Source organism: Sinocyclocheilus grahami, unplaced genomic scaffold (assembly GCF_001515645.1).
Source record: "Sinocyclocheilus grahami isolate Dianchi unplaced genomic scaffold, SAMN03320097.WGS_v1.1 scaffold258.1, whole genome shotgun sequence".
In the NCBI taxonomy this organism is placed as follows: Eukaryota; Metazoa; Chordata; class Actinopteri; order Cypriniformes; family Cyprinidae; genus Sinocyclocheilus; species Sinocyclocheilus grahami.
The window spans coordinates 1,349,498-1,363,900 of NW_015505437.1; the positions used below are offsets into that span (position 1 = coordinate 1,349,498).

The 14,403-nt window shown below is 35.1% G+C and overlaps 1 protein-coding gene across 2 annotated transcripts in view; it reads right to left on the reverse strand.

Annotated features, from left to right (window-relative positions):
• Window positions 1-14,403, reverse strand: part of adcy3a (adenylate cyclase 3a) — a 35,153-nt gene that overhangs the window by 16,587 nt on the left and 4,163 nt on the right. For both annotated transcript variants that reach the window (XM_016290378.1, XM_016290376.1), the window contains exons 2-6: window positions 8,908-9,057; window positions 3,970-4,100; window positions 3,758-3,869; window positions 2,368-2,495; window positions 2,076-2,234 (exon numbers count right to left, since the gene is read on the reverse strand). In XM_016290378.1, coding sequence (XP_016145864.1) covers window positions 2,076-2,234; window positions 2,368-2,495; window positions 3,758-3,869; window positions 3,970-4,100; window positions 8,908-9,057 — 680 coding nt within the window. The remainder of the gene's footprint in view (window positions 1-2,075; window positions 2,235-2,367; window positions 2,496-3,757; window positions 3,870-3,969; window positions 4,101-8,907; window positions 9,058-14,403) is intronic.

Sequence of the window (14,403 nt, forward strand, 5' to 3'; positions counted from 1 at the left end):
CCGGGCTGGACTCTGCTTCGTCCACGGTGAAAGCCGATCCGGCGATCCACAGCACTAAGTTGATGTATTTCCTCAGCGACCAGCACAGATCAGCTCCAGGCATGACGAAGCGGATATCGTCCTCTTTTGGAAGACCAAACAAAGTAGTTTCGCTTTCACAACGAGACACACAGCGCCTTCACGACATGGCCGCGGCAACAATACTACAGCGAGAATAAAAGTTACGCCTTCTTTCTTTGTGTGAACATTTGGGCGGCGTTATGCAAATCTTCCCACATCGTGACATAGACATGTGGGGGGCGTGTTAGAACGAGCCGTTTTAGGTAGGCGTGGTTAACTCTTAACTTTTATAAAGAATATCTCTTTGGATTTGAGACTTTAGTCTTTGCAACTTTACAGATCTTCTTTATGCACCAAGAGCTTGTAACACTCCAAAGAGAAAGGAAGATTTGAAATCGCATCATATGACCCCTTTAACCGGTTTTAGGATCCATAGCTGAACTTTTTTTGACTCACTTAAGTAGGACTTAAGTGCATCTTTATATGTAATCTCATAATTACTTCTATTGTCTATTGAAATATGGTTAAAGTGAAACGTATATGTCATGTATTTAAATGTTTGCAATTGCACATTTGTAAAGAAGTTGTAATTTAGTACATCTACAACATATTAACCTTAAACGTAATATCAAATAACACTCTAATTATAATCAAGTACTTTGCATGTGCTTTAGTATGCTAGTCAAAAACAAACAAAAAAAGAAAAATAGTTTTCAGTAAGGGAATTAAATTTTTTCTATTATTTTTTAAGATGCATCATTTTTAAAAATGTTGCATCTTTTTATAAACATGAATTTGTATAGCTGTTGACGAACCACTGCAGCATGAAAAATTTATCACTTTTTTCATCTGAATGTGAAAGTTTATGCAAGTAAAATAAATTTCTTTGGTTTGAAAACTTATTACATATTATAGAGTATTATAAATATATTATAGAGTAATATTTATGTTGTTTTGATGTTGCTTTGTTAGAAATACGTATGTAGGTTTCATAAATTTGGGCTGTTTTTGAGCAATCATGAGTTATAAATTCAAAGGAATTTAATTTAATTTTTATTCCAAAAGGGTTAATATTGGTAATTCTCAGATTATATGTTCTGATAAATTTCATACAATGATTGATTTATAAATATATATTTCTATCTGTCTATCTATCTATCTATATATATATATATACAGTATATACATATTATTATTATTATCATTTTTTTATTAATAGTTGCATCAATCGATTTTCTGGTATGCTTTAATTTTAAAAAATCATTAAAAATGTATTCTGGTATCTTTAATTAAAAAAGCAAATGTTTCACAATCACTCATTAATTAGATGATGTTGATCAGATACAATATGGTTTTAATAGTTGCATCAATAGATTTTCTGGTATGCTTTAATTACAAATTCATTAAAAATGTATGCTGGCATCTTTAATTAAAAAAGTAAATCTTGTTTCACAATCACTCATTAATCAGAAGATGTTGATCACATACAAAATGGTTTTAGTTGAAAAACTATTATGACCCAAAATGTGAAAATAATATACAAATTTTGAATGCATTATGAGGGTTAAGTGTGTTAAGAATTCTAGTCATGAAAAGTACACTTAAGTGTACTAATTTCTTTAATATTATATTATCTACAAGTACAGTTAAAAAAATACGTTTAAGATCTTAAGTTCACTACAAGTGGATATTCAGTACAATTAAGCAATTAAGTGTGCGTCTCATTCTAATTGAGTCTTACTAATGATTATGACAGATAAGAGTCTAATAATCAAAACATATATCCAGATGTTTCCGTCCAAGAGTCTCATCCATGACTGCAGCGCTCCTGTATTCAGGCGTAGTTCATTTAGGGAGGAGTGAAGTTTATATATGACCTGAACATCCAGACACATTTACTGCATCTCAGAAGGCATTCACATTCAAATGGATAGCTAGTGAACGTCTACTGAATTTCCCCTAGCATTCAGAACCAATCTAAACCCTTTATCTCTGGTGAATGTGCAGGTTTTTACCCTGGTATTCCTCCTGCCTCCATCTTGTTAGCCACCGTCACGTCAGTCGACCACACGTCATACTGCCAGCGCTTCTGTCCGAGCACGCCGCCCAAAACCGTCCCAGAATGCACCCCGACACGCATGTCCACGTCCGTCTGCGTCTTCTCTCGAACGTATCTGAAATCCAGATGAATGTGTCAGACCTCGTCATACTCAAGCACGCCTAACTCGAGCTATTTAAAAGTCATTGTCATGAAGCAATCACTAATTCCCATGAACACTCCTGAACAGTTCAGCATGCATCACTCACGAAATGGCCTCAACCATGGCCAAACCCATCATGATGGAGCAGGCCGCATGGTCATCACGGTAATCTGGAAGGCCACAAATACAGTAATAGCAGTCGCCCAGAATCTTGATCCTCAACTGGTGGTATTTCTGAAAGTAGAGCATCTTAGTCAGCTTCAGACTTCACCAGTAATTAATTGAGCATCAGTTGAGAGCAACAATGTGCGTCCACTTTTTCAGCCACCTTGGTTTTGGGAATACTTAATTTTTTCTTCACTTACTTTATTTGTTCTTCAAAGGGAATTGAAAAAGTCTATATGAACAAATTATAAAGTAACCAGACCAACCAGATCCAAGAACAGTCAAAACATTACAATGTTTGATTTGGAAAAGCTGGTTTTTTAAAAAAAAAGCAAAACCTAGGTACTGTGTGCTAAATGTCTTTTATACACTGCAAAACAAACAAAAGTTTATGTCACAATAACACTAATAAATAGCTTAAATAAAAATAAATGACTCATCAGAATGAGATCCTCCGCTGGATTAAGCCGAGCGTCACATCGCATTCTTCTTCTTCTGAGGTAAATACAAGGCTTACTCCTCACACCGCGAGGAAAACATTACTCTATATATTACGCTACATTCCTCAAGTAGCCTAGATGAACTTGATTAATCTTAACGCTTTGTTTACAGAGGTGATGTGTTCGTTTATATGTTCGCGCATCTCACGTGGATGATTATCATATATAGCGCAATGCGCATGAGTGTGACCACATTATAGATGAGCTCAGGCGGGAAAGACTGTATCTCGTGGTGGATTATTTTATCAGAGAATATTTGTTTTCGGCATGACTTACTTAATGTAAAAATAGACACTTCAAGCTTTCTTTAGATATATTTCTCATGTCTGTGTGTCATTCAGTTTTCGTTCATTCGCGAAGACTGACTGCTGAAAGCGCACCCTATCTGTTTTCTTTATTTTACAAAATCACAAAGTTTTGTTGATATTGCGTGTACATACAAATAAAAGTAAACGTTTTACAGTTTCGAATGATGCAGTACTCTTATCCGCATGATCAAAAATGATGAAACATTTGAAGTTCTTTTCACTGTTATCATGAAAAAATGCAAGTGATCGCTCAAGTTGCCGTTTAAATAATTGTGTGACGAGAGGGGCGGGGCCGAGAGCCGTGGGAACGGAGCGAGGCTGGAAATTGGAAAGAAGCTGAAATCATGCTGATCCATACACTGTAGTAAAAAATGGAGAAAATTAATGTGATTTTTACTTCAAGTTCCACTGTTGCACTCTATATGAATAGCTTAAGATCATTAGTCACCAAAAATATTTTCATCTTATAAATATGACTAAACGCGTGTTAAATAAAGCTTGCATACAGATATCAGTAACTCACAGCTGCTAGCTTGTCGAAACGGGCAAACAATTCGTTCAGCAGCTTCACCAGCTCTTGCGCGCTACAGAACGAGGACAGCTGAGTGAAGCCCACGATGTCTGCGAACAGAATACTGCAACACAAACACAGTCAACGTCAAACAATCATCAAACGACGACATCAAGCTTTGCCCTCGTTTACTGAAACACTGCTGGTAATCGTAACACACTGACCTGACGTTCTCGTGCCGATACATGTACATGGTGTTAAACTGCTGCATCTCTTTCTGACTGGCTTCTTTCTTCATGTCCTGAAGCATCTCGTCTGCAATGTGCTTGGGTAAGATGGACAGCAGGAGACGCTCCTGTGTGCAGAAGAACAAACGTTGATTATACACCCATATACTCAAACGTTCCTTATACACCCATATACTCACCCATATTCCCCATTTGGGGAAGTCGTGGCCTAATGGTTAGAGAGTCGGACTCGTAACCCAAAGGTTGCGGGCTCAAGTCTCGTACCGGCAGGGATTGTAGGTGGGGGGAGTGAATGTACAGCACTCTCTCCCACCTTCAATACCACGACTGAGGTGCCCTTGAGCAAGGCACTGAACCCCCAACTGCTCCCCGGGCGCCGCAGCATAAATGGCTGCCCACTGCTCCGGGTGTGTGTTCACGGTGTGTGTGTGTGTGTGTGTGTGTGTGTTCACTGCTGTGTGTGTGCACTTAGGATGGGTAAATGCAGAGCACTAATTCCAAGTATGGGTCGCCACACGTCACTTTATTTTTTATTTATTACTATCTGCATCTGCAGAATTTATGGATATATTCACACAATTCTGCTACTAATATGAAAACACAATACTCTTAAATGAACACAAATTTTAAACCAATTTTACTGTGTTTAATTCCATTTTTAATCATGTTTAATTCCAAGAAAAAAGAAATGCAATGCATTGCATTTCATTTCATTTTTTTATCGTGTTTAATTCCAAGAAAAATACAAGAAATTAAAACAACAATAACAGAAAAATAACAGATATACACCATGTATATCTGGTCCAAACAGGATTTGTAAAAATGATTGTTTTTTAGAGTTGTCAAACGATTAATTGCGATTAATCGCATCCAAAATAAAAGTTTTTACATAATAATAATAATATAAATATATAAATGTATGTAAATATTTTCAAAATATATACTGTATGTGTGTGTATTTATATGTACATAATAAATAAACACAGTACACATACATATATTATTAAAAAAAAAAACTTATTTTGGATGCGATTAATCGCGATTAATCATTTGACAACACTAGGCTTTTTATATGTATATCATTTATACATATATATATATATATATACATAAACTGAATAGAGAATATAAAAAAACTAAAAACTGAACAGAAAATATTTTTTTTATTCTACAAAACAAGAAAAATAAAAAGGACCAGAAAATAATTTTTACAAATTCGAAAAATAAAAAAACTGAACAGACAATTATTTCTAAAAATTCTATAAAGAAAAAAACCACACAGAAAATATTTTTTATAAATACTAAAAAGAAAAACCTATACAGAAAATATTTGTAAATTCTATAAAACAAGGAAATAAATGGAACAGACAATAATTTTTAACAAATCTAAAAATAAAAAAACTGAACAGACAATCATTTCCAAAAATGTTATATATATAAATAAAAAATAAAAAAAACTGAACAGAAAATATTTTTTGAAAGTTCTAAAAAAAAAAAAAAAAAAAAAATCCGGACAAAAATAATTTTGATTAATTCTGTAAAGACAATGAACAAAACAATTTAAAAAAGATATTCTAAAAAAACTGAAAGCAATTGAAAAAAGGATAAAAAAAAACATTTTTAAGATAAAAAACATTAAATTGGTCATAAATGACAGTAAAGACACTTACAATGTCACAACAAGATTTTTATTTCAAATAAATGCTGTTCTTTCTGAACTTTCATCAGAGAATCCTAAATCAAATATGATACTGAATCACGATTTCCACAAAAATATGAAGCAGCACAACTGTTTTCAACATTGATAATAATCATTGTTTCTTGAGCAGCAAATCATCATATTATACTGATTTCTGAAGATCATGTGACACTGAAGACTGGAGTAATGATGCTGGAAATACAGCTGCGCATCACAGAAATAAATTACAGTTTAACAGATATATTCAAACAGAAAACAGCTATTTTAAATTGTAATAATATTTCACATTTTTACAGTTTTTACTGTATTTTTGATCAAATAAATGCAGCCTTGGTGAGAATATGAGAAATCTTAACAAACTTTGATTTCTATCTATGCTAAAAGTTTTAGTCAGCTTTTGGTATGACCTCTCAGCTAACAGACACTGACTATCATGCACTCGCTCAAAGAGACGGAAATACAAATGAACCTCTTGGGGAAAAAATGCACAAATATATGCAAATGTATTGGTCAAATATGTTCCCTGACGCATCGATGGCACTAATCATTAACTGATGCTCCAGATGGCGACCTGTTAACACAGCAGGCCCTTTCAGGCCCAAACACATTTCACACGTGAACACATCAAGCGGCTCCACTTTGACCGGTGCGCCATCGACGTGATGCCACTCTGACACGACAAGCACACACACACACACACACACACACACACACTCTCTCCTCCGGCACATTCTAGCACTCCCACACACACACACACACACGCGTGAACATCAGGTCAGTGTATTCACCCGAGAGTCTGACAATAAAAGAAGATAAAGGTTGAGAAGGATCAAGAGGAGGGAGTCGCTAGTGTGATTACAGCTGACATCGTCTCAGGAGGCTGGTCGCCATGGTAATCTGCCGTAGCCGGATGCTCCTTGATTGGCTGGCGGACCCCGTCTCCCAGCAGCCACTGCTCCTCCATTAGTATTCAGGGAGTTTCTCCTCATATGCTTCTTATCGGCCTGTTTTGCTCTCTCTCTCACACACACACACACACACACACACACACACCTTATCTCTCTTCTCAACTTGCAGTTCGCTCTGTAATTGTCACACTGACTGCTGAATCTTTCACACAGACACAAATCAACTCCAGAAGCATTTTCTGTCCTCACAAAAACAGAAAATGAAGTCTCACACAGTCTCAACCAATCAAAATATCCCAGATGTTTGATAAACAGTTTTGTAGGGCGGGATTTTAGGCCAATAAGATTTCACGGTGGGCGGGGCTACAAGGTATGATGTCACGGACAAACAAACCAAGCAATTGTCAAAAGCTGAAACGAGTTATTAAATTTTCATTAGTGCTGGGCAACGATTAATCGCGATTAATCGCATCCAAAATAAAAGTTTTTGTTTATATAATATATGTAGACGTTAGTAAAACACAATCTAACAGGTAGAAAATTAAATTAGAAACATCTAAACTTTTCAAAACACAGCAAGCGCACCGCGGGTCATGTGACAAGAATCAACCAATCAGCTTCATCCTTTCCCGAAACAAAATTGAAAGCTAAGCCAAGACGGAGAAACAGCTGATCATAGCTGTACAAGGATAGCCATTTAAAAAAAAAAAAAATTTAGTAGCAGAGCTACTGCAAGGGGTTTTTAGTGCTGCAAATCCATTTATCCTTTGCTGAAACTCCCGCGTCTTCATGGAGAGCGCAGGTCATAGTTGCTTAGCAACGGCAGACGCCTCGGGAGCGCAAGCATAGAGCGCAGGCTACAGAGTGCTTTGGAAAGAAGGAGAAAGCGGTGCGCCTAGCGTTTTCTTAACATGCTTGGATACAGCACTCTGTGAACAGCCAGCTTCTTTGGCAATGAATGTTTGTGGCTTACCCTCCTTGTGAAGGGTGTCAATGATTGTCTTCTGGACAACTGTCAGATCTGCAGTCTTCCCCATGATTGTGTAGCCTAGTGAACCAAACTGAGAGACCATTTTGAAGGCTCAGGAAACCTTTGCAGGTGTTTTGAGTTGATTAGCTGATTGGCATGTCACCATATTCTAATTTGTTGAGATAGTGAATTGGTGGGTTTTTGTTAAATGTGAGCCAAAATCATCACAATTAAAAGAACCAAAGACTTAAACTACTTCAGTCTGTGTGCATTGAATTTATTTAATACACAAATTTCACAATTTGAGTTGAATTACTGAAATAAATGAACTTTTGAGATTCGCAGAACAGCGGTAAATGTGACCATATGTTGTACTGCGAAGTTTCACCACCATAAAATATTTTCACACGAGGGAGAAAGATTTCCTTAAGCTGATTTCACATCGGGTACAAGTTAGTCACAATTCGCCACGTTGATCAACAGAAAGCTGCTTGATTAGAAGATGCATAATACATCCCTGCACAACTGACAAACAACCTGCACAATTCACTTATTCAAAATTCACAATTCACTGACTGCATCTTAAGACCAGACTGTAAAAGACAGTAAACAACGTAAAAAAAATCTAATAAAAAAAGATTTTTGGCGAAAGTTTTACACTATTTACATTATTCAGTCTTTGTTTAATTTAATGTGTTACTTGTTATTTTCTAGCAGTTCTGATGTTTCTCATGTATGTACATATGTATGTATTATTCAAAGGTGAAGTGTGTATGTGATTTCTGCACCACTAGTGGCATCAGTCGGAACTGCAAAAAATATTGACTAGCTATGTTGGAAATTGAACACTACCTACAGCGCTTCGCGCTCGGTGTGAAAAGTTCGTCGGAGATTCGCCTCGCTTTTTCGCATCGTGCTCAGTGTGAAACGGCCTTTACTGTATTCTGAACACAGTGAATGTTTCAGTATACTGTATGATGCCTTCTACTTTAAGAAACAGCATGTGAAATAGTACACATTATGCAACGTTTCAAACACTAGCATGCAGCACTGTTGTCCCACGACCTCACTACACTGCATGTTTAATTCACAGAGTTCACTAGTTATCATCAATGTGTTGGTAACGCACAGAAAAGGTTTATGAATTCCACTTTTCTAGTTTTTCTACTGCTCTCGAGTCTTTTGCATGACACTGAGTTCTAAAAATGCTACGCTCAAGCTAAAAGTTCCGCTTTTAAAAAACGTGTCTCGAGACCTTGCATCTCTAGTGAAGGAACTGATTGGCCAGCTTGAAATTCCACACGCTCATGTTGGTTTGGTCTGGTTGTCTCTCTCACCTGCTGCTGACTTTGCTCCTCCATGTTGAGCTTCACCTCCAGCGACTGCCGGGCCTCCAGAAAGGCCTTGCGGTGTTTGCGGTCGGCCATGTAATACGACATGACGCCCACGGTGATGGCACAGAAGTAGATCACAATGTTGGCCAGCAACTGCAAAACACAACAGCACCATCATGACATGACAAACAAGCCTTCCTCACCTAGCGTCTGTTTTTTTAGACTACTATATTTATTTGTAGATATAATTTAGAAAAACACGGTTAATCATCCTGAAAATATGGTAATAATGGAACAACTAAGTAAAATACTTTAATATTTTTTAAATCAACACAAAAAGGGCAGTACAATAAATACTACCATTATGTATAAATACTATATTTATTAGTAGATATCATTTAGAAAACATAATCATGAAAATGTCAATAATAAATAAATAGATAAATAAAAAATACTGTAATACTTTTAAACCAACACAAAAAGGCAGTACGGTAAAACTACCATTATGTAAAAATGCTATTTGTATATATAATTTAGAAAACATGATAAACAATTATAAAATACAATAATAATTGAATAACTAAACAAATAAAAAATACTGTAATGTTTTGTCAACACAAAAAAAGGCATTAAAACAAATACTACCATTATGTAAAAATGCTATATTTATTTGCATATGTAATTTAGAAAAACACGGTTAATCATCCTGAAAATATGGTAATAATGGAACAACTAAGTAAAATACTTTAATATTTTTTAAATCAACACAAAAAGGGCAGTACAATAAATACTACCATTATGTATAAATACTATATTTATTAGTAGATATCATTTAGAAAACATAATCATGAAAATGTCAATAATAAATAAATAGATAAATAAAAAATACTGTAATACTTTTAAACCAACATAAAAAGGCAGTACGGTAAAACTACCATTATGTAAAAATGCTATTTGTATATATAATTTAGAAAACATGATAAACAATTATAAAATACAATAATATTTGAATAACTAAACAAATAAAAAATACTGTAATGTTTTGTCAACACAAAAAAAGGCATTAAAACAAATACTAACATTATGTAAAAATGCTATATTTATTTGCATATGTAATTTAGAAAACATGATTAATCATCATGAAAAATGGTAATAAATGAGTAACTGATTAAATAAAAAAAATATATATATTTTAAATCACCACAAAAAGGCAGTACAACAAATACTGCCATTATGTATAAATACAATATTTATCAGTAGATATAATTTATAATACAAGAATATTCATCATTTAAAATACATTTAAAACACGATTAGTCATCATGAAATACTGTAATTATTTCATGTAATACTGTAAAAATACTGTAATTGTTCTCCAGGTTCTTGCTCTGAAATGTATTTGAATAAACTGCTTTCTGTGTTCTGCCTCGTGAGGCTGCAGTTTGTCCCAAAAACAGTCTTGCTGAGTAAGAAGAGCGACACCCACCTGCCGGCCCTTCTGGCCCCGTCACCATCTTATGAATGCAGCGACACAAACGCCACTGAAGCAAATATCAGCTTACTATTTATGATGTATTAGATGAATCTGATGAACTCATGTCCAGTCATATTTCATCCCAAAAACAGAAGATATTATATTATATCAAGAAGACCAGATTTTCTGAATTGTAACATTTTCATGACAAATAAGCATATAAATGAATGTGCCCCTATTATGGATTTTTGAAAATTACCTTTCATGCAGTGTGTAACACAGCTCGAAGTCAATGAAAACATCCTGCAAAGTTTTAAATCTGAAAGTGCTCCGTGTATAAAGTTATTGTCTCTCAAAAGAAAGAGTCGACTCTGAATCATTGAAACGAGTCGTTTTTAAAACGAATCCCAAGCCGTTTCATGTTGACGTCAACATGAAACATTAGCATATTCCCCGCCCACTTCTTGGTCTTTTCGCATTAGTCTGAATGAAAATGCTAATTCATTCTGTGCCACTAGGTGCCGCTTTAGGAGTGGTAAAAATAGCGGTTTCCCCGGTAATGCTGTACACAAAGCAGCACTGCGCTCACAAACGCTGCTTTATCCAATAGTATTATCAGGCATTACAGGCATGATGAAATGAAAATGAGACCAATCGGACCAATCACCGCAGATTAGCGTCATGAAAAGAATGGGTTTGGAAAAATTAATCGTTGAGCGAATTGTTTGGGAGTCGTTGAGCAAGTAAGGTAAAAATAAATGCATATTATAAGACAATGAAAGTGTTTTTTGACCTTGCAACAGGTAGACATCTGTTGTTGGAGACTCCCAAAACCAAAATATGAACCTTTCATTACCCATAATAGGGGCACTTTAAAGCAGGCACTATGCAACGTTTGGCGCTCTAGCAGTTAATAAACAGAACTGCACACATCCCGCGGAAGAACATTCTAACCAGAGCTACTTCTCTAAGTTTATGTCTATGGCGATTCACGCAGGTATGTGTTCCTCCGCAGCGGTGACGACCCGATCAGGCTACAATAGTCCAAATATAAGTACTTATTATAAGTGTACCGTAGTGATTCGGAATAAGACAAAAACACGGTTTGGAAGATGAATTCATGATGTACTCGCTCATTATATACATTTTGCAAATTTTGAACACAGAAAAAGTTACATAATGCTGTTTAAAAGCAAAGCAAATTTAATTTTTTAAACCGTTCTAACAACTATTGGGTTAAAGGGGTCATATGATGCTGCTAAAAAGAACATTATTTTGTGTATTTGGTGTAATGAAATGTGTTTATGCGGTTTAAGGTTCACAAAACACATTATTTTCCACATAATGTACATTATTGTTTCTCCTCTATACCCCGCCTTTCTGAAAAGCGTCGATTTTTACAAAGCTCATCAGTCTGAAAAGCGAGGTGTGCTCTGATTGGCCAGCTATCCAGTGCGTTGTGATTGGCCGAATTCCTCAAGCGTGTGACGGAAATGTTACGTCCCTTACCATACTGTGATGCCTGCGGCAACCACATGTGACGATCCTGGACTCCGCTTCGTCCACGGTGAAAGTTGAAGTATTTCCTCAGCGACCAGCACGGATCAGCTCCAGGCATGACGAAGCGATATCGTCATCTTTTGGAAGACCAAACAAAGTAGTTTCGCTTTCACAACGAATCACACAGTGCCTTCACGACATGGCGGCAGCAACAATACTACAGCGAGAATAAAAGTTACGCCTTCTTTCTTTGCGTGAACATTTGGGCGGCGTTATGCAAATCCTCCCACATAGTGAGGTAGACATGTGGGGGCGTGTTAGAACGAGCCGTTTTAGGTAGGCGTGGTTAACTCTTAATTTTATAAAGAATATCTCTTTGGATTTGAGACTTTAGTCTTTGCAACTTTACAGATCTTCTTTATGCACCAAGAGCTTGTAACACTCCAAAGAGAAAGGAATAATTGAAATCGCATCATATGACCCCTTTAAAAATATGTTTAATTGTCTTGAAAATAACTCGACATCAACTTGATGACCTTTTGGTTCAAAGGTTTCGAGTAATTCTGAGTATTTGTAAAGAAACCCTTCACGCGAGCCTAAATCCATGGAATGATATAATGGTCTGCGTCTGTTGACATCTTTTGCACCAGAAACGTCTACGCTTTTCTTAAAATGCAATACAGAACAATTTTGTTGTCAAGTGGAGACCAGAGGCTACTCTAACATACAACATTCTCCACTCGCACAGCCATCATCTGAAAAGTTATTTCTCTTCCTTAGAAAAAGAAATGTGATCGATTGTACACATGAATGTGATCTGGATGTTTGATGCCTTTGAATTTAAACATATTTACAGTGGTGGCCAAAATGATTAGAACACTAGTATTTCCACTAGCTAAAAAAATGGTTTTAAGTCATAACTGGTCAAAATACTAGTGTTCTAATCATTTTGGCCACCACTGTACTTTGTCTTTAGGCTGCTGGTTAATGTGACAAAAAGGAGTTTTCACAGTTATAGAAAAACTATTTGGGGTTCTCCAAAGCGAACAGTTCTTTTAAACAACCTCTTTTTTTAGTGTGAAGAACATTTTAATAATCTAAAGAACCTTTTTCCATTATAAAGAACCTTTTTGTTGAATAGAAAGGTTCCATGGAAGTTAAAGGCTCTTGATTGGACCATCAATGCCAATACAGAACCTTTATTTAGATTGTAGCATGAGATCAGATGCAATTGTATCCATAAAATAATTGTATTACTAAATCTGAAGTTCAGTCTGGATAAAGTTAACATTTAAACTTTCTGATAATAATTTCTACAATATAAATATCAACTATTCTAACTAGCTATATTAATTCCTTTTATACATTATTATGCATGAAATCCTATTATTTGATCAAATCTGTTGTAATATGGTGACACTTTACAATAAGGTTTAATTTTTTAACATTATTTAACTGCATTAGTTAACATGAACTAACAATGAAAACACTTTTAAAACATGTCATTTCAACATTTACTAATTGATCAAAGTTTGTATCTGTTAATATTATTTAATACACATGAGCTAACATGAACTAACAATGAACAGTTGTATTTTTATTAACCAACATCAACAAAGATGAATAAATATAACAACAAATGTATTTCTCATTGTTAGTTAATGCTAAACTAATGGGAGCTTATTATAAAGTGTTACCTTAATATCAATATTTTAATAGTACCAACATTGGCAGGTAGATTTATATATTTTGTTAGTTATTATATTTATATGGATATATAGATATCTATGTGTGTGTGTGTGTGTGTGTGTGTGTGTAAAATTGTCTACGAGGGGCTTGAATCTACAAGGCTTTTTAAGATGTATTCCCGTCAAAATGACTTAAGGCAAGTATAAATTTAGTGACACGTATCTTAACCATTTAAGATTTAAATGACTGAGATATATATTAAAGAGTAAAATCTTCATGCAGCCTTTAAAATACAAAGCATGTGCTTGTTTGATGCCAAAAATTGTTGTCATTGAGTCTGTCACGTTCTCAGGTTTTAACACCAGTTGAATCGGACTTTGATCAGAAACCTCAGGAGGAACTGTGAGAAGATATTAACATAATTTACACCATTAAAAAATAAAGCTTTAAAAAGTTTCTCTAAGAGGAATAATTTTTGGTTCCTCAAAGCAACTTTCAGTGGTTGGTTCTTAGAAGAACCATGTTTTTCTAAATGGTTCTAAATTTTCTAAATGGTGGTAAATAGCTCTAAAAATAAAGGTACTTTATTGGCATCGATGGTTCCATGAAGAACCTTTAACATCCGTCGAATTGTTTAATTCCACAAAAGGTTATTTTTTGTGGAAAAAAGTTCTTCATACTTCACAAAACAGGGATCTTTTAAAAACTGCTCTCTTAAAAATAAAGGTTCTTTTTTGGCATCAATGGTTCCACACCCACCCATGGAACCTTTTCATTCCACAAAAGGTTCTTTACAGTGGAAAAAGGTTCTTTAGATTATTAAAATGTTCTTCACA